Genomic DNA, 19,677 nt, shown 5'->3' with positions numbered 1-19,677 from the left:
GATCTATTAAAGCATTTCTCTCTTAATTTCTCATTTAAATCCAGAATGGATGGACAGCAATGGAAAATCTTTCCCGGCTGTTGGCTCCTTAGTGCTTTGTGAGTTTATTTATGGCCAGACCAAAGGGACTCAGGTACAAAATGCTGCTCAGGGCAGTTTCCAGGCTCAGAGTGGTCACAGAAACCCTCCTTGGAATCACTCCCTCCATCTCCTCCATGAGGACTTCCCAGCATCCAGCTGCCTCCAATCTGGGGCACGTTACTGTCCCAGTTATCCCAGCCAGCGTTGCTCCAGCAGGAGGTAGGGCTCAAATAGCAGCCAAGGCAAGCCCAAAGGGGGCTTCATGCCAGCACCCTGCCAAAAATGCACACCCCACAGGAATTTAGTTATTCCTGTGTCTGCAGGGCAGCAACCAGAGATTTACTGGGTGGATTTAGTTGCTGCAATAGGATGGGGCTGACATGAATCCCTGCCAAGCCCCACCAGGACACCTGAGGCAGCCCCAGAGCCCTCCAATAAATAATAGATAAATAAAATAGATACCTATGTAGAGCATATGTAAATATTATACTCATCCAAAATGAGGAGGTAACTTTATTCCTTCTGATCTGCTCAAGAAGAAGCCTTTGCTTTGTTTTTTGCCTGTAAAAAGAAACAAGAATTGTTCCTTATTTTTGTCTATATTTGGTGTAATCAGATCCCTCCACCACTGAGCCTCATTTCCTGCTGCTGGGTACATACAAGCTATTATTGTGTATTTATTTTTCCGTGGGCCTCTCTGTTTCTAATTACTTTGTGCTGATATTATGTGACAATGTTGAGTCTGCACCTCCTTTAATACCTGCCACATGCTGAGTGCATTGTAAACAACACATTTTCAGCTATTTCCTGCTATTATTTACCTCTTTATTTCTGATCTTACTATTTCTGGAGATTTAATGAAGCTGTTTTCTGGTGGGGTTATTGGCCAAGAGGGCAAGCAGACAGAAAGCATTCAGATACATTAGAAATAACTTTATTAGTGATGCTTAAAATTGGTGAAATCTTGTGGGGCTTGTTGCTCTTTTTTTAAAGGAAGACAGTGAGAGTTTTACTGCAGCAAAAGTGATAAAAGACTGGCGGTGCAGAAAAATAATATCTCTGTATGCTCACACATAAATAGCCTATGTGGTGCTGCTACTGCTGCTCTGGCAACAGCCACTTTTGCCTAAAATCTGTTTCTTCTTATTTGACAGACATCAGAATTTCACATGTGTGGGATGTCTCTCATAAACTGATTTTATTTGGAAGGCAGCAGCGAAACCGTTTTTTGAGAAATGAAGGGGAAAACTATTAAAAAGGGAAGAACATATCTGATTTTTTATTTATATATATTTATAAAATATATTTATGTAAGTATCTCGGCTGTATTAAAGCCCTGTAAGAATTATGGTGCCTGCTGAGCCCTGAGCTGGCTCAGGTGCTGGCCCTGGCCCATCTGCTGTGCTACCAGTGCAATTGGTGCTTTGTAATTGTTTTAACCCTGGTTAATGAGAATTTTAGACTTTCTAGTGCAGGCAGGCACTGACCCCCAAGAGAACACTGCGTTGACCTGAGGCTGTGGAGAAGCTTCCAAAATTGAATGATAGAACTGGGATTGTGGGCATGGAGTTTGAATAGAAATGTGTAACAACACAGGGTGGAAAACTTAAGAGTTTAAGGGTTTAGAATACAGTAATATGTATAAAGCAAGATGGAGGTTTTAGGGCAGAGGCTGGTCCTTCTTCACCTTCTTCTTCACCTTCTCCTTCTTCTCCTCTTCTTCTCCTTCTTCTTCATCTTCTTCTTCTCCTTCTTCTTCACCTTCTTGTCCATGGGTTTGGGTGGTTTTGTGTAATTGGATAAAAAGTCCCCATTGTGGGACCATGGGTGGTTGGTTATTGGGTTAAAAGTAAAAATAATTCAGGTGGCATTTCTTAATTGGACAGTTTATCCTTAAAAGGCCTTGCAGAGAGAAATAGGGGCTCCATTTTTGGTTTGTTGGAGTGAAGTGCTGTACAACTCCCAGTTTGTGAGACTGTGACATAGATTAGAGTTAATAAACATCTGTGTCCCAACAAGAAACACCATCTTGTGCATTTAATCCCAACCCTGGCAAAAAGAAGTTAAGATTTGACATGCAATGATCATTCCTCTTCCCAAATCAAACCTCTGGCTTGATGGACCAGGTCTCTCAGCTGGGTGGAGACAAAGTGGAGCTCCTGGAGCACTCACTCCTGCTGGATTTTGTGATTATCCCTTCTGGAAATTCTAAAACAGCCCAAGCATCATCTGGGCCTTGGGCAGTTTCTGTGGCTGCCAAACGTGGCAGCAGCTCTGTCACCTGTGCAGCTCTGTCACCTGTGCAGCTCTGTCACCTGTGCAGCACTCTCCCTGCTGTGGGTGCATTATTTGTCCCAACAGCTTCATCCCGTGGCTGGCACAGGAGCACATCCCTGCTGCTCTGAGGAGAGCCCAGCCCTCACATGAGCAGGGCTTTTCTGGGCTCTTGTCCAGCACTAAACACGGAAAATTCCAACAGTCAATCTGGGATCTTTTAACTTTCAAAACAAATGTGAACAAAACTGGTGACTTTACAGCAGACTCTGGTGGAAAGAAACAACTGGCAAAGCAGGCACCTGGCTGAGTTACTGCCTGTCTAAAATCACAGAAACACTGACCTCTGGCTTTTAAAAAACCTTGCTTCAACTCGAATCTGGGTAATTTGCATAAATTTACATTGGAACAATAACAGGCTTTGTTTCCTGCCTGCCACCTGCATCACACCTGGCCACTTCAGCTGCAAAAACATATTATGGAAGAATCACCATTTTTCTCAGGTGTTGCTTGGAGTCTCATCTGTAGACTCCAGCTATTTTCCCCATTAAACATTTTTTATAATAATAAAATAATAAATTATTTTATAATAATAAAATATTATTTTATAATAATAAAAATATATTGTATTTTAAATATATTATAAAATATAATAATATATTTTCTAATAAAATAATAATTATTTAACAATAATATTGTAAAAGCTCCATTTACATTTAAAACCCTCTTTTGTGGTTTCTATGCTAACACATACATGCACCATGACCTGATAAAAGTCCTACCTGCAGAAATGCTGTAAAAGCACCCACACTCAGGAGGGGAAGCTCTGGCTATGCCCAGTGGAGCCTGGGCAGCAACAGAAGGACAAAAGAAAAATGCCTGCCTGGATCTAAAGGAAAATTTTACTTTATTTATTAAGTACTCTAGATCCACAGTTGTTATCAGAATTTTGCTTTTTCAAAGTTTAACATTTTCAAGCATTGGGAAAATGAATTCCTTCCCTCCATCCTCACTGCAGTTAAACTCAGGGAGTAACACAAACCTGCAGGAACACTTTGGTGGTTTTCCTCCAAACCCAGCTCTGAAATAAGTTGCTTTTTCTTGCAATCCCAGGCCTTATTTTCCTCTGGCTGGTGACAATCTGTGTCTGCTAGGCTGTACAACCACACACGTGGCTGGCAGCCTGCTTTGAAAGGAAGGATAACGAGGCAGAGCGATCCCATTAGCTCCGATTTTTGTTGGTGCTTGTTCCCTTTAATCCCAACAGGTTTGTTGTGTCAGTGTGGTGTAAAGGTTATGTTGGCACATAAAAGCACAGCTCTGAAACACCAGGTGGGGCTGGGTTTTGAAATGGAACTGTAAAGTCAGGCCCTTTGCAGAGGAAACAGGTGAGTTTTAGAAATACTTGCAGCTTTACCATGAAAAACGTGGCTTGTTCAACACATCATCAATTACTGGTCCTGTAAATGTTTGTAACAGCATTTGTGACAGCTGTAAAAGTTTGTAACAGCATTTGTGATCTTTGGGATTTTCAGAAAAAGAAAACCACCCTGAATTGTTGCTTCAGCACTGCCTGGTTTTCCTCCAAAGGGAAATTCCAAGGCAGGAGTACCCAGTGCCCCAGATTGGGGTAGGACTTGTGCTGTTTTATTTCCACTGAAGCATACAAAGTCCAACACAGCCTCTCTTACAGCCAGTTACACACACTGCTCCCTTCCTTTTGCTACCTCTGAAGCAGCAAAATGAGCACCAGTGAGGCAGACATGGCACAAGTAGCTGTTACTCCACTGCTGCTGCTTCTCCTCTCCCTGCTCCAGGAACAGCTGCTCCAACACACTGGAAAATGACAAATGATACCCAAAAGCCTGTAGATAAAATTCATTTCTCCTTCTGTAATTCTCATTTAGATTTAGGTAACAAAAGCTGAGTATCATTTGACTGTAATGCATTGTTCTGTGCTTTGTTCAAGTCTCTAAAAACTCTCTCAGAGGTTTTCCAGCAAAAAACAATGCTGATATAATTAAAAAAAATAATAATCGGGAGATCAAACAATTTATTGAGCACACTTCAGCCTCAACTACCAGACTTGTCCAAGCACAAAGTTCAGTATCAGAGTCTAGGTGTATCCCTGGTTTATGATAGTGAATATGGCATTACTTATTCCAGAGTTCACCAGCACACTGGAACCTGAGTAAATATTCTGATTAATCACATACAGAGAAGACTACATGGCACTAAGATGCATCTACATGCCAGCTACTGCAAGTGCAGTCTCACAAATACTTTTTTCATAATGAAAACACAAATCTCTCTTGGCAATATATGAAGAACTAGTTCATAGTTTTTGAATTATTTCAGTAACACCCCACTTGTAGTAGAGAAAGACCTGTTTTAAAGAAATAATCCCAGAACCCAAATGCAAGAACTGTAAAATACACCATAAAAACATGTGCAGAGATTTTATAGGATTCAGGCACTGTCAATGTTGAAAAATATCTCAGTCCTTTTTTTAAGATGTTTTAGCTGGTTGCTGGTAATCGGGTTTGTCTCCACCTCCTTACTTATCCATCAAATATAAAACTATCAAATCTTTGTTTATCTTCAGTTTGAGTTGTGGTTACACACAGGAATACCACAACCAATTAGGGAATGAGGTAAATCACACAGAAAAAAAATATTTACCATCTGCAAGCTTATTTTTGAACTAAAAAAAATAGAAGTAAAGTTGTATTAAGTATTTTTATACCATTACCTTCACATAAATTCACAGGAGGAGGTACTTTTAGTCACAAGCTCTAGAACTATTTGTACCAATATGATTAAAAATTGATTTAACTGTCCTAGACATGTACTGGGCAAAGGGCTCAGTTTTTTATTACTGGGACTTTCACTGGTGCCAACTGAACAGCTGATTCCTGGCAGTGAGAGGAAAACTGCAAACCAAACAATTCCCGTGCTGTTTTCTAATCAGAACTCCAGAAAAATACCAGCAAACCAACCATGCTCTGTCCAACAGGGTACAAAACCTTTATTCACCAATAAGTTAGAAGTGTTCTTATAAATAGATGTTGTAGTCTTTTGTACTCTGCAGCGAGCCTGAGGCCAGGCTGGGTCACTCCTCGGACTCGGAGCCCTCCTCGTCCTGGCTGATCTGGAAGTAGCGCAGCTCGTACGTCTCCTTGTCGGACGCCACCACGCGCAGCCAGTCCCGCAGGTTGTTCTTCTTCAGGTACTTCTTGGTCAGGTATTTCAGGTACCTGAAAGCAGCAATTTCACCTTAGAAGCTTCTCACTGGACACCCCCCCTGCTGCTGTCTGCACGCCACCCCAGACAATGTCTTGAGCAGGGCAGTACCACAGTGATTATTCCCAGAAACAGGAAAATTTCACATGTAGCAGGCAATAAAAGCCTATTTTCACTACAGGATTTATTTATTTATTTATTATTATAATTTCAGCAGGAATTTATTATTCATTTGACATAATGAATAATAAATAGCTAAATGAACTAATACTAGCAAAATGCCAGTAACTAGACAGCACGGGTAACTGGTTCTAAACCTTGGTCTAACATAACAGATTCTGCTGCACCTGTATCAGCAAACAAAGGGGAGGATTTGTACCTCCCATCAGTGCACTCAGCTCTTGTTTGTCCTAACAAACTCAACAGTTCCAGGCCTGAAGGGTTTGTTTGCAACAACCCACGTGAAGCACACATCTGTTATAATACAACCGATTAAATAATCAAACAGCCACCCACTATGTTAATTCAGTGTTATTTTAAAGGTCCATCTTCCACTGATCCACTGCCAAGGACCTATATAAAGTATCTCTATTAATATGCTTAGAGTCAACGTTAATTAGCAATCAAGCCTTGAGTTTTAAAATGAGATTTTTAAATATCTGATATAATAAATCTGTTTCAATTATATGTTTCACTAATATTTACAAGTGCCATGAAGGTTAGAGCTAACACCTCTCCAAGTATCAGAAGTGCACTAATTGGAATGCATTTTGCAGGCAAGAGCTGAATATTAATGTGTATTTATGGGACATGGATTAGTGGTGAATTTAGCAGTGTAAGGTTTATGGCTGGACTTGCTGATTGTAAGGATCCCTTCCAAGCTAAATTACTCTAGTTTTACACCCAACATCCCACAGTTCAAACCCCACAAACACAACAGAATGAAACCCATGCCAACCTTTTAGAAAACTGCTTCTCTGACGTTACTGTGATCTTGTTCTTCAGACGTTCAATGTGAACGGTGTTGCCCAAGTTTCCAGTTTTCCCATTGACCTTAACCTTCTCCTTTAGGAACTGCTCCTGTTTCAACATTAAAGACATAGAACACTAGGGAATGGCACCCTAGGTATGAACTAGGGAAGGGACCCTAGTCAGGAAGCAACATTAAAAACCACCATTTACTTATGTCCTGACAGAAGTATTTACAACACAAAAATATTTTACAGCACGTAATTATAAAAAAATCCCCCCGTGCTCAACCAGAAATTAATTTAAAACAGTTCTATTAATGGACAGGTATGAAACATGCTATAAAATCTTTTTTTTTTTAATGGCAGTTTTTTAGAGAACAGGTGATGATTTCAGTCATTTAGAATGTAGCTTTTCAACTGTAACTCTGCACTAAGGTTTTTATTAAACTACGCATCACGAGTATGAGCGAAACCACGACTTACAAAATTCCCGGAATCAAAGATTCCATCTTCCACAGGATGGGTCAGGTCAAGGCAAAACTTCCAGGTTGACTTTTTGGACTTTCGGTCCTTTTGCTGGAACATTAAAGAATTTCTCACCATTAACAAACTTCCCGACCCAAGGAGGGACCCACATGGCGGCGGGAGCGCCACCTCCCGGCCAGCGCGGTTCACTGCAGCCGGCCCGGCGCGGCCCGACGCGGCCGCCTCCCACACGAAACCCTCCTAGGAAAGCCCCGCTCGCACCGGGCAGCCGCCCCTTCCTCATCCGCCCCGCGGCTCCCCCGGCCGGCCCCGCCGCCGCCGCCTCCCTCCCGCTCTCACCGGCGCCATGGCGCTCCCGCCGCGCCGCTCCTGCAGAAAGGAAGTGCGCTGGGCCACGCCGCGCTTTTATACCCACGGCGGTGACGTCAGCGCGCCGGGCGATGCGCGGGGTACGCCGGGAAGCGCCGGCGCTCCCGGGAAGATGGCGGCCCCGGCGAAGGGAATCCCATGTGGAATTTAATTCCGTGTGGAATTTAATCGCGTGCGGAATTTCCTTGTGTTACTCCCGCGGGAGGGGACGCGGCCCCACGCCCTCCTCTTCCTCCCGCACGAAGCGCAACCGCCCGGCCCCCGCCCCTGGAAGTGGCCGCGAAGCCCCCTGGCAGCCCCACCGCGCTCCCGTGACTGTAACGAGCACCATGTCCCCACAGCACTGACACCTTTATTATTTCTGGAGCAAAACACACACACACGTACAAATCTTTCCCCTGATCGTTTCCATGGTGTTGAGAACAGTAACAGAGCTTCCCGAACAGACACCGGAGCTGCCGCCACGCCCGGATCTCGCGGTTGCAGGGCCGGGTTTGCCCCAGGAGCAGTGAGAGGCCCCAGGAGCAGCAGCAGCCAGGTTTGCTTACAACACACAGCACAGGACAAAGGGGTCTGCGATACAGCAAAGCACAGCAAACATTTCCTTGGAGTTCAACAAACCAAGTCACTCTCGGATGCCAAATACTGCAGGGCCACGGTGCAGGTGCTGGAGAGCCTCCGCCCACCTCCAGCCGAGCTGTGATCGCTCCAGATCCACACCTTCAGTGACATTCCCGTGGATACTCGAAATATCCTCAACAAGGTCTCTTTATAGCCTGAAGTTTAGTTCTACTGTAACAAACTACGTTCTAATTACTCAACCAAAAAAAAAAAAAAAAAAAAAAAGTGGGATTTATTGAATTTTGAATTCTGTGAGACTGACCTGCAGTAACCATAAGAGTTAGAACTGTCAACAAACTTGACTTCTTTACAGATTATGTAAAATTATCTGTATTGTGAAACTACAGACCGTGCACCGTTTTCTGGGTACACTTCAGATTAGAAAAACCTGCAAGAGAAACAATGAACTTCAGCTTAAAAAAAAACAGCCCTGAGAACATGGCTCAACCAGCAAGAGCCCAGTTGAAAAACCACCATTATAAGCAAAAATTAGAAGGATCTACTGAATTCTCAAAGTATTATTTGCCAACATTTGAGGCAGGAAACACTGCAGTCTTTCCAATTGTGTGAAGTAGTAAGAGAAACTCAATGAACAGGAGCCATAAAAAAAGCATTATTTGGAGTGGAAATACCTCTCACCACCTCCCTGTGTTCACAGGCTTTAAGCAATTGCCATCAGCTATAAGTTTATGGTTTTGACACAATTTAAGTGTTAAGACAGTAATACAGAACAAATACACCGGTAAGATCTGTTTTAAAGTAAAGCTATGAAAGGACAACTTCCCTAAGCACTTGGTTATGGATATTAAAAATACACCTCTATGGACAACTGATCACAAAGTTTGTTGCAACGATTCTGACAGGAAACTGAAGCGTCTTACTTTGGAAAAAAAAATGCTTCAAATACATGTTTTTATTCAGAAGCAACTTTTAACCTTACTGAAACTTGGAGATTATGTTTTAAGACATGCTTATGTACCTATGGGAAACTTCATGCATGATGCTCTGCACTTCCGTGGTGTCTGAAGTGCTTCACAAAGACAACTAAGTATCTAAGAACAAACCTATAATGAAGTACTTAATCATTTAAATCTTGCAGAACTGAAGGTTGCAATAGAAGGACATCTGGAAGTCCCCAGGAGGGCTCTTCCAGCAAGCTGGAGGTCATGAAACCTCTCTCTTCAGATTGCTGTAGTACCTGAAAACTCCAGTCAGGCCAGGACTGCACTTGCAGGAGCAGGGCTTAAGCCAGCCCTGGTCCCAGAGAGCTCAGTCCGAGTACTGCTCAGATTGTGGGCCAGTGACATCAAGAACCTGTCTTCCAACAAGGTTTTAGAGGACAGACAGGAACCTGAAAATAGCATTACCAGAGCAAGGACAAGTTCAAGTCTTGTAGTTTTCAAGCATATTGGAAGTATTTGTAATGTGGTGAACTTGCATTAGTTTGAAATAGCAACCTGTGACCTCCCATGTGACACCACACAGCTCAGCTCGCTGCCAGCATCGCCAGCAATGGTTACAGTCACCCCCAAAGCCAACAAAGCCTGACTTCCAGGTACCAGCTTGATGGAGAGGCAGACAGGAGCACAGTGCAGACTGGCCTGAACTATTCTTCCTCCACTTCAGAACTATTCTGAAAGCATTTCAATCTAGAGCTTCTTTCAAAAGCAGCTTTGCCATTTCAGTCAAGGTGCTATTTATAGAGCTCACCTGCAACACGTTTTGTGCTAGGTGAGAGTGTGTGGCAGGTCCTACCTCTGCCAGGTGTCCCAGGTAGCTGTGCTTTATTACCAGAGTGTATTTATTGCTGTCTTTACCTTCACTGGTACTGCTCTCCTTGGTGTGGGAAGCCTGTGGACAATGCATGCTTCTGCCACCTGCATTACACCTCCAAGGTTTGCTAAGCCCTGCCCCAGGGTGGCCAAAGGCAGCTCAGGACAGTTGCCATGAGCCCTTTGGGGACTAGAGAGTACAAACTATGAAGCTGAAAACATCTGAAGCAGTTAAGAGCAGCATGGAGTCCAACCCTGGCTGCCAGTAGTGTGAGTTGTGCGTGCTGTCCGGGGCAGCTTCTGTGTCATCCTCCATCAGCCACTGAGCATTAAGGCAAGTTCATGAAACAATTTCAGCTGTGAAGAGAGGCCTGAGCCAGGGACTAAGGAAGTTTCCCCCACTCATAAAGAGTCACCAAGTTTTAGAATTCAAGCTGAACACCTCAGAGAGGAGCAGGCTAATTATCCTTCCATAACTATTGCTGTGAAGCCTTGTTAAGCTACTGAATAGTCAGAGGCATGCATGCATGTTGCTATGACTCAGAACTCCCCAGGACAGGAGCCAGCTTCCCTAACTAGGTAGCAAGTTATTTACTTTTATAGTGAAGCCATGGTTGTTCGGTATTGTCTATCAAGTTTATGTTTTGAAAATACAATAGTTTTATTAAAAAAAAAAAAAAAGAATCACATGCATTTAGTTTAGGCTCAATGCTACAGTTTGTCCCACTTTCTGAAAAACGTGTGGTCCCTGTGCTACAAAAATATGGTCTGAACCTGAAGGTTAAAACCTAAAGCTGGAAGCACTGCAACAGATTCCCATGGATTTTGTCACCCTTTTATAGTTTAAGATAAATATAATAAAGGAAAGCAATTGAACTGCATTTTTCTATTTTATTTTTCAAGTCTGACAAAGGCCTCGAGTGAAAGTCTATAGCTTTAACATCCATTCTCACCTTTGTGTCCCCTTGACCTATCTATGTCTTATCCACTCAATATTCCAAAGGCCTGCCTAAACCACAGGTAGGCTTTTTTTTTTAAACCATTTTATCGTTACAATAAGCCAACAAGTTGGCAAAGAAGAAAACAGAGGTAATACAGTTTAGTTGCACATGGCCACTGGGGCTTGGTCAAGCCAGCTGGCATTTCTGATCACTTGAGTTTCTTGGTCTAAAAGTTGTGATTGGCACCTACAGTTCTGCAAGAGTCCCAATCCACAAAGTACTTAAGCTTTAAAAAAAGGAAAAAAAAAAAAAAAAAGCTACTTTTATTGTCAGTTCTACCTAAAGATGTCAAGAAAAATACTATTTGTGCTCTAGGTCACTTTATAATCCTAGATACCTACCAGCTTATCTAAAAGCCCCTGAATACTGTATTTTGTCTGTTCATACAGACAAACACTGTTTTGCTCAAGCAAATAAAAATATATCCACTAGTAACACCTGATTGGTTTCTTAGATCCATAGCTGAAACCCACAGGAATGTTAAAATAGTTACAATTAAGGAATTAAAATCTCAGTGATTTTGAAAACTGCCAGTTAGCCTGCAACACTAATCCAGAATCCAGCACTGCTTTTTAACAATTCAAAAAGGAAATGAGGTTGCTTGTGAAGGCCAGAGCTTTGGTGACAATAAGGACCAAATTTATAGATCTGTGGTTTGTCCAGACCTGAGCAGGTGCCCGAGCCTGGCGATCTTCTTTACTTGCAAGGCTTTATGGCTACAGCACATTCTTCATTCATTGCACTTATGACAGATATCTGGAAGAGAAGACACATAGGTGAGCTCCAGCCTACAGCAAGTGCTTCTAGAAGTTACAAACTTTCATATTTTATTATCTATCCCATCTCCTTTGAGTGCTCCAGGCCAAATGTCCTCCTACATCTCAAAGGACAAATTCCCACCCCTCAAGCCCACCCTTCACAAAAAGATACAAGCAATCAATATCAGAGTAAGACTTCTTTGTTGTATCATTAAGTGGGATTAACCATAACTGTTCCTGTCTGCCCTCCCTACTTACCTGCACATCTTCATTGGCATTGAATTTTCCTTCTATTTCTTTGCCAAGATCCCCTTCTGGCAACTTTAGATCCTCACGAACTTCACCACTTTCTGTCAGCAGGGAGAGATACCCATCCTGAATGCCTATCAGCTGCAAAGAGAAGTTCATTTTCACAAGTTTAACATCAGCACTCACCAGCAGGTAGTAAGTAGCTTAATGTCAGCAGAAGGCAGTGAACTCTACCTGTTACAATAATTCTTTAGTACTCTGTAACAGTTAAAAACCTTACTTAAATCCATTTTTAACAGAAGTTCAGGGGGCTGAGAGTTCGGGCAACTGTAGCAAAAGGCATTCTGCTATCAAGAACCAAGAGAATTCTGCTGGTTACTTCCTAGTAGGTGAGACACTAGAAATCCTATCTGTGTGATTTAGGAAATGTACTGCTTCCAGGTCAGTGGTTCAGCTTTCTTTATCACTGAATTAGAAACAATAACTGGAATAGTATTCACTCAACAGCACTGCTTGTATAAAGTGTACAAAACACACAATAGTGCAACTATACACTTCTCTACCTGCATCTCTACAGTGAGATACTGTCATTTACAATAAGCACTAATAAATTAGGGAACATCCACCAAACCCTGGACCCCTTTTATAATGCTGTTTTCAGCCTAACCAAAAGCCTGGGCTAAGGGAAATGGCTATTTTGACAGAACAGGTTGGGGAATTTGGAACATGTAATTCCAAAGAATTAGAATCCCAGAACAATAGACAAAGACCACCAAGATAACATTAAGAATTTCTTGGAAGGTCTGAGCCCTAAGACAGGCTGGTCACACTTTATTCCAACAGCATCAGCTGTCCTGAAGACACTAAAGAATGTTTGCTAGAACACTGAACTTAGCCTTTGTCAAGCAATTGCAGCTTTCCAGATTATGGGGATGTGTCAGCTCCTGACCAGAACTATACCCAAAGAAATGAGAAGATAGCAAACATTTTACAACTCAACTGAACTGTGCTTTTAAGAGCTCACCAACCACAGAAGGCATTACAGAAGTTGCCCCTTTCATACATGTATTTCAGTGCAGAGTTCAGGAACTTCGAAAGTATTTGATACCACCTAAAGCCACTTTCCCCACAAGGAGCAGAGAACTTTAGCAAGTTAAAATTCACATCCGATGCCATTTAGGACTGTTTTGGGGATTCACCTACCACCTGTAATTGTGAAACTATAAATGACAATTTATGCTTAGATTCATATTTAGTTACAGGACATCTTGGTTCTCTTTTAACTAATATTAACTTGCAGCAGGGAAAGTCTCCATATTCTAAAGGATGCCAGTATCACAAAGAATCCAGAAGTGGTCTTTTAACAATAGCTAGAAAAAGCATGGTATGAATTATGTCTATTACCTGTCATGCTTAGAGACTGCTACTCTGACCTGAGGTTGTTTATACACTAAGGAGCTCTCTCTCCATCAGTGAGTTTTGACAGTTTTACCAAGTCAGTAAATGCTATGAGTTCAGCTATGTCATGTCTAGACAGGCAAGTCCCATTAATTCTGACCACAGCACTCTATTGAGAGGCTAATTTGGGGATGAAGAGAGTTTGTGTGTGGTACTAAGAGTATAAAGCCTTGTATGACTCTTAACTCACCTGGTAATCATTCCTCTTGATATTTGGGACATCCATGTTATGAGTTGATGGGCAAATATCTTCATATTTTTTACCAGTGAAGATATCAATACCAACCAAATGGACCTGTAAGAGTAGAAAAAACACTTCAGTTACTGCTGGTCCTAGAGAAGCAAGATGTTATTGCCATCAGTGCTGCTGGTTCTACTCAGTTTCCTATGAGATCATGTGCAATCCCAGATTGTGCCTCAACCCTCTGCTTGTGGTATGAAAACATCCCTCACATGGAGAGGGGGCCTCTCACTCCCTTCCACAGCACACTACATGAGAGCAAGACCAGCCACTGTTATCTTCCACTGCCTTCTGTAGATTTACAGCAGCAAGTTAAGAGTTCACAGTGGTTAAGAACATGTTTATTTTAAGATCTAGCTGTTCTAAGAAACAGGCAGTTAAGGGGAAAATAGGTGGTCGTGCACAGAGATCATAGCAGCTCCCACCTCCCTTTATGCCAGCTGCACTGCTTGCTGCAGCTAGAGCTTAGATGACCAGTTTAACCAGTTCTTTTCACGTCCTTTCCCTCTAACAGCTGTTTCTGTATTTAAGAAATTTGGAACCATCTATTAAAACAAGCCATAAAAAAAGAGAAAGGATAAAAGAAAAAACTAGGAAGAGTGTGGACAAACCCAAATACTCTACTTCCCCTGCACATATCGCACAAGGTTGTGGAAACTTACGAATGTCTCTGTGCTTGTAACAGATCTGTCTCTAAACTCTGATACACCCACCCCAAAGTGTGGCTGAATGAATGAATGAATGAATGGTGATTTCAGCCTTGCTCCAAGCTCTGGACAGCTGCACGAGCCAACTGCTTGGGCAGCAGGGCTGCAGCCCCAGACAGCGGCTGAGAACGTCCCTGCTGGGACACGGGCGCTCCTCTCCCAGTGCTGGAATAAAGAAAGAAGCTGCGAGGCAAAAGCGGCAGAACAGGGCCAGAGCAGGCCCTCAGAGTAACGCGTGTCCGCCGAGCTCTGGATTATGTAACGCAGCACGGGCACTCCTGCTCTTACACCGCAATTGTAAAAGTCTGCCGGCACGGGCAGACACAGAAGTGCTCTGGTGGGTAGCGGCAGCACAACCCAACCACGCCCTAGTGATTTCATCAGCCCCCCTTCCAGAACTTACTCTACCCCCACTACAGAAACTGATTGTGTCCCTATGAGCGTTAAGACTTTTTTTTAAAAAAGCGTTAACGAGTTAAAGTTGGGAGAAAAAAAACAACCCCCCGTCCTCAATCCTTCCTGCTTTACAGGACTGAAACCCCTTGAGCCAGCTCTGGAGTGATGAGACACCGTGCGAGAAAGGCAAAGGCGGGACACGGAGCCAAATGAAACGCTACACCCTCCCCTGTGGGCCAGCCGGGAGCCGCAGGAGCGCACACTGCGGGCTGGGCGACAGCCGGGCCGGCAGCGCTCACCTTGGCGTGGCCGTGCTTGCCGGTCTTGGAGGTGGACATCTCCACGATCTTGCAGGGGCGCCCCTTGAGCACCACGAAGCCGTTCTTGCGCAGCGCCGAGCACTGCATGGGGTAGGTGGAGGAGGCGCCGGCATCGCCCGTGGTGAAGTCGAGCTCGTCGGCCATGGCGGTGCGAGGGGGAGGGCTGGCGGCGGGGGGGGGCTGCGCGACAACGAGAGAGGGTCGGCTCGGAGCCCCGGCGCTCGGAGGGGGAGAGGGGGACGGACACGGACCCAACCACGCACCGCGGGGAGCGCGGGCCGGGCTCCCCCGCCCCGCACACGTGCGCGGCGGGCGGGACCCGCCACGTGCCGCGGGCCCCCGTCCTCCCGCCCCCGGGCCTGCTTCGCCCCCCCTCCCTTCCCGTCCCCGCGGCCCCTGTTACCTTGTGAGGAGGATCGGGGGGTGCCGAGGGTCGCGGCGGTGCCGGGGGAGCGGGGCGGGAGGGGCGGGAGCGGCGGGCGCGGCGCACTCGCGCCCGACACCACTGCGGCGGCCGGCGGGAAGGGGCGGCGCGGGCAGCGCGCGCACGGTCCGGCCCCGCCCCTCCACTTCCGCCGCCGCTGATTGGCCCGCGGCGATACCGCGGGGGGGGCGGGCGGGCCTAGCCTTCCAGCCCCTCCCCCGAACCGCGTGCCGGCTGCGCTTCCCGCTCCCGCCCACTCGCGCGCGCTGGCCACGCCCCCTCCGGCAGGGGGCGGGCGGGCCCAGGGCTCTGGGGAGGCGGCGCTCATCGGCCGCCAGGGGGCGCCTCCCCACAGCCCACACACCGCGCCGCCATCTTGGGCCGCTGAGGCGGCCGCGGGTGCCTGAGAGCCGGTTGGGTGCGGCGGTGCGAGTTACACCAACGCGAGGGGAAATGTGTGTCCCTAAAGTGTCCCTAAAATATCCCCAAAGCCGTGTGAGCCGCGTATGACTGTACACACAAAACTCCTTTGTCTGCCTCGTGTGCCCCCACTCAGAATAATCAGAAACGAGCGGTTTGAGACCATTATAATCAGTCTAAAGGGACGGAGATGGCTGAGATCCCTACCGAGGGCTTCTGTTTGATACTTTAGTAATGCTGGAATTATTAGTACTGGAATACTGTGGCCACCCCTATGTGGTAATCCCGACCATATGAAACAAATTGATCTGCTGGAGCAGATCCAAGGGAGGACCATGAAGGTGATCCTCTGTAAAGAAAGTCGGAATTGGGGTTGTTCAGCCTGGAAAAGACAAGGTTCCAGGGAGATGTTGTTGCACTATTTCCATATATAAAGGAGGATTATGTGTAAGATAGAGACTTTTTACCAGGGCCTGTAGTGGCAGGATAGGAGCGAATGGTTTCAAACTGAAAAGAGGGAAGGTTTGGAAAAACCGTGTTCAGAAAAACTGAGGATATCCCACCCTTGGAAGTGTTCCAGGCCAGAGTGGATAGGGTTTAGAGCAATCTGATCTAGTGAAAGATGTCTGTACCCATGGTAGGGGTTTGGAATAGATGATCTTTAAAGAGATTTTCCAATCCAAAGTATTCTAAACTATGACACAGCCCTCATCCTGTCCAACAACCATTCCCTGCACTGCCTCAGGAGAGGTCTGTGGCCATGGAAGCTTGATCAAAGGACTGTTTTTACTAAATCTCTCCTAATCAGATGTCATCATACTTAGAGCTGTTTGAACAAATTCACCAGGAGCTTTCCTGTGAGCTGCTGGTGAATGAGCCCCAACTCTATAGGGCACCCTGCAGATCACCTACAAACACAACAAAAACAGGAAAATGCAGGTTCAGTGGCAGTAATGGCAGCACCTGCCTCAGCCATCACCACCACAGGCTGCTGTGTGCTGTCCTATGTTTTTTGGCCTGAGACCCTGACTTTGTCACCTGTGCTCTAATGGGGTAGCTACACAAGTCACTTTTAACACCACATTTTTAAATGGTTCACCATGAGATGTTTTACTTCATCTGTGTTAATTTTTGTGATTTGTTTGCCTGTGGTCCTGCTCTTGGTTACACACTCCAAATTGTACAGCCAAGGACTTAAGTTTGGCTCTCATTTACATGGGGCCACTTCATGAGGCCCCAGCATCGTCTCTGCCCTTAACTTGGGCTTTCCCTGGATGCTGCCTCACCCAGCCTGCTCTGGAGATGATACACTTTATCCTGCCCGTTTTACTGCTGTCTCAGTCGATAAGCAGAATCTGGGGCATCCTGTTAAGTATTTTAACATGTGCAGTGTGTGTTTGTTTACCTGCAAGTGTGTGATGAGTTGCACATGCTCCAGGGCTTTTTATCTTCTAAAAAAACCATTTTGTGAGAAAACGACCAACTGTTCTGAACCCAAACTGCAGCAGCCTGGAGCTAAACACTACTCATGACTTTTTTTTCCTCAAGTATCAGTTGATAAATTTGGCTGATTTTCCACAACTAACAGATTCATTTTGAATTACTTGAGAGATCTTCTGGGCTAAATCAAGTCTTTTTATTGAAGTGTGCTGTAGATGATATTAATTTTTTCAGACCAAAAACAAATATTCCAAGACAGCTTTTATTTGAGATTCAATAAAAAACATTGGAAATCCAATCCATCAGTTATTGCCTGCAGGCATCGTTCCTTTGTCTAGATCGACATTAATTTTCTAAAGTGCAGTTCTTGATAGTATTAATGTGATTATTCCACTTTTCTATACAAGAACAGCAATTTGATTCAAAGCATATTTGTAAATGAAATACCATGACCTTTCACATTTAAAGGTGTTTTCTTTCCAGTGTTGCACACCTGGATCACACACCTTTTCTCTCAAGTAGGCTCAGAATGTTATCAAGTTTTTCTTCTCTTATTTGTGTCTTTAAGAAGTGAAGAGGGTCTAGAAAACCTCAGGAAGATTTAAACTGAGCGAGTTGTGTCTGTTCTCAGTTATGTCCTGGAGAAATGTCTGATGCCCTAAAGCACCTCATCAAAGCCCAGCCTTGAGAATATGCATGTCAGCCAGTGCTGAGGTAAACATCCCACCTTGTTTCCAGAAACATCCCACCTGTTTCCAGGTGGCCCATGGAAGGCAGGAGGAGGTGTTTACACCTCTGGGGCATAGGGTCAGGTCACACGATTAGAAATACCAGGTCATGAGCAGAGTGGTGTAAACAGCCCTGTTCCAACCTGAGCAGTGTCTCTGTTTCAGCTGCTGAGCTGTCTTTCCTGGGATCCCACCATGTCCTGATGTTGGGATGAGGGTTCACGCTGGCTTGTGGGCAGAGCCTTGAGCAGGAGGACCTGAGAGAAGCTGTGGATCAGTGACCCCCCCTCCACAGGGCAGTGCCCCACTCAGCAGGCCCTCAGAGCTCCTGGGTACAGTGTGTCTGTGTTGCAGGAATGGGGTCAGGGATGCTCTGTAGTGACCTTGCCATAGGCACCCACTCTGCTCTGGGTACTGCTTTATTCCTGGCATTCACCGTCTGCTTCCGGTGCTGAGCCCATGTGGGAACACCCAGGGAATCACCCTGGGCACAGGCTGGGGATCAGAGACCAGGGGTGACAGCACGGTGACACTGTGAGCTAGCAGGAACCTCTGTAATTGTAACTTCCCCACAGGAAAGGAGGAAAGCACAAAGTAACTCCAGCTGTTCCCTCCTCCTGGGGCTGCAACAGTGCTGCAGCAGTGATATTCCACCCTGATCTGTGGTTGTCTGAAGTTTTCCAGAGTCATAGAGCTGCTCTCCTGAACAGAGTGTAGGGAGGCAAAACGCAGGACACTACCCAAGCCTCGGGTCTGCAGTTGTATCTACAGCTGTAAAATTTAAGGACTGCTGATCTGCAGCCAGGATTTATTGCCCCAGTGCTGGGGAGGAGATTCCTTCCCTTTCAGCACAGCTACTCAGGCTGTGCCTCTGGGTGAAATTTGCCACTGTTGCTTCAGGGTTTAGTGAAATACTTGAGCACACTCAGTTACCTTAAATTTAATCTGATGCTTACACATTCGGCTGGATCCAGACCTGATATCCTCCCTTGAAATTCCTCAGCTCCCATAGATTTCCGGTGAAAGATAAGGACATTGAACACCTCAGAAAATTCATCATACCTCAAAGACTTTGTCCCTGCATACATAGTGCTTGGGTTAGCTTCATCATTATAGCTGTTTGACTCCATAGATAGAGGGTAGTGCTTCTCAGTGATGAAAAACAAGTTGAAGTGAGGCAGAAAAACCTGTGATAAATTAGTGTGGAGAGTGTTAATGGGGCCAAATGTCCTGAGTTTATTGAATTAGGGAAGTCAAACTAATTTTAAAATTAAGCCTAGAGAGTGGGAGACTAGATACCGTTGGCACAACAGAGAAGTCCTAATGGCTGTTGTCTCAGCACATTAGGAAAACACTGTCAAAGCTCTTGCTGACAAGATGCTTTCTCAGGGATTATTAATTATATTGCATTATTATCCAGGCATGGTATGAGAACATATTTAGCATGTTACTAAAATGCAGTGACCATTTAGCTAATAAGTTTGACTTGGTCTTTTAAATTTTCTTAATGATTAGCAACTTAGTCAATCTGTAATGGTGAGAGATAAAAATAATGATTCAACAAGCTGTGTCTCAAGAACAAGTTTTAACTGGAACTTGCATGTAGCAAGGACAGATAAAGTGTACAGTCCTAATTATCAGCCTGATGGGACGAGACAAAAGTAAACATATCGTCAGATTTAACTAACTCTAATGACCCCGTCCTGTGCTGGCATATG

General features: G+C 44.8%; 2 protein-coding genes across 2 annotated transcripts; both read right to left on the bottom strand.

Moving 5' to 3' along the window:
* Positions 1–5,358: 5,358 nt before the first annotated feature.
* Positions 5,359–7,468, bottom strand: RPL22L1 (ribosomal protein L22 like 1). The gene is made up of 4 exons (XM_036389170.2): positions 7,395–7,468; positions 7,053–7,145; positions 6,557–6,678; positions 5,359–5,612 (listed from the first exon to the last, which is right to left on the bottom strand). The coding sequence occupies exons 1-4, from the start codon at positions 7,401–7,403 to the stop codon at positions 5,468–5,470; spliced, it is 369 nt and encodes a 122-aa protein (XP_036245063.1). The 5' UTR covers positions 7,404–7,468; the 3' UTR covers positions 5,359–5,467.
* A 288-nt stretch (positions 7,469–7,756) lies between these two features.
* Positions 7,757–15,462, bottom strand: EIF5A2 (eukaryotic translation initiation factor 5A2). The gene is made up of 5 exons (XM_036388926.2): positions 15,351–15,462; positions 14,927–15,127; positions 13,474–13,578; positions 11,835–11,966; positions 7,757–11,574 (listed from the first exon to the last, which is right to left on the bottom strand). Exons 2-5 carry the CDS (start codon positions 15,089–15,091, stop codon positions 11,515–11,517), a joined length of 462 nt encoding a protein of 153 aa, XP_036244819.1. The 5' UTR covers positions 15,092–15,127; positions 15,351–15,462; the 3' UTR covers positions 7,757–11,514.
* Positions 15,463–19,677: the final 4,215 nt, after the last annotated feature.

This window comes from Molothrus ater, chromosome 10 (assembly GCF_012460135.2).
Source record: "Molothrus ater isolate BHLD 08-10-18 breed brown headed cowbird chromosome 10, BPBGC_Mater_1.1, whole genome shotgun sequence".
NCBI lineage: Eukaryota > Metazoa > Chordata > Aves > Passeriformes > Icteridae > Molothrus > Molothrus ater.
Note: the sequence above shows the minus strand (reverse complement) of the source record. Positions and strands in the feature narration are given on the sequence as shown.

Bases quoted from the DNA above. Each gene is read 5' to 3' on its own strand.
- RPL22L1 (XM_036389170.2), bottom strand. The intron at 6,679-7,052 runs GTAAGTCGTGGT...ATGTTGAAACAG, and splicing joins TCTTTGATTCCGGGAATTTT to GAGCAGTTCCTAAAGGAGAA. The intron at 5,613-6,556 runs GTTGGCATGGGT...TGCTGCTTTCAG, and splicing joins GAGAAGCAGTTTTCTAAAAG to GTACCTGAAATACCTGACCA.
- EIF5A2 (XM_036388926.2), bottom strand. From the start codon at position 15,091: ATGGCCGACGAGCTCGACTTCACCACGGGCGATGCCGGCGCCTCCTCC. The intron at 11,967-13,473 runs GTGAGTTAAGAG...TTCTCTTTGCAG, and splicing joins TCAAGAGGAATGATTACCAG to CTGATAGGCATTCAGGATGG. The intron at 11,575-11,834 runs GTAAGTAGGGAG...CTTCTCTTCCAG, and splicing joins ATGCCAATGAAGATGTGCAG to ATATCTGTCATAAGTGCAAT.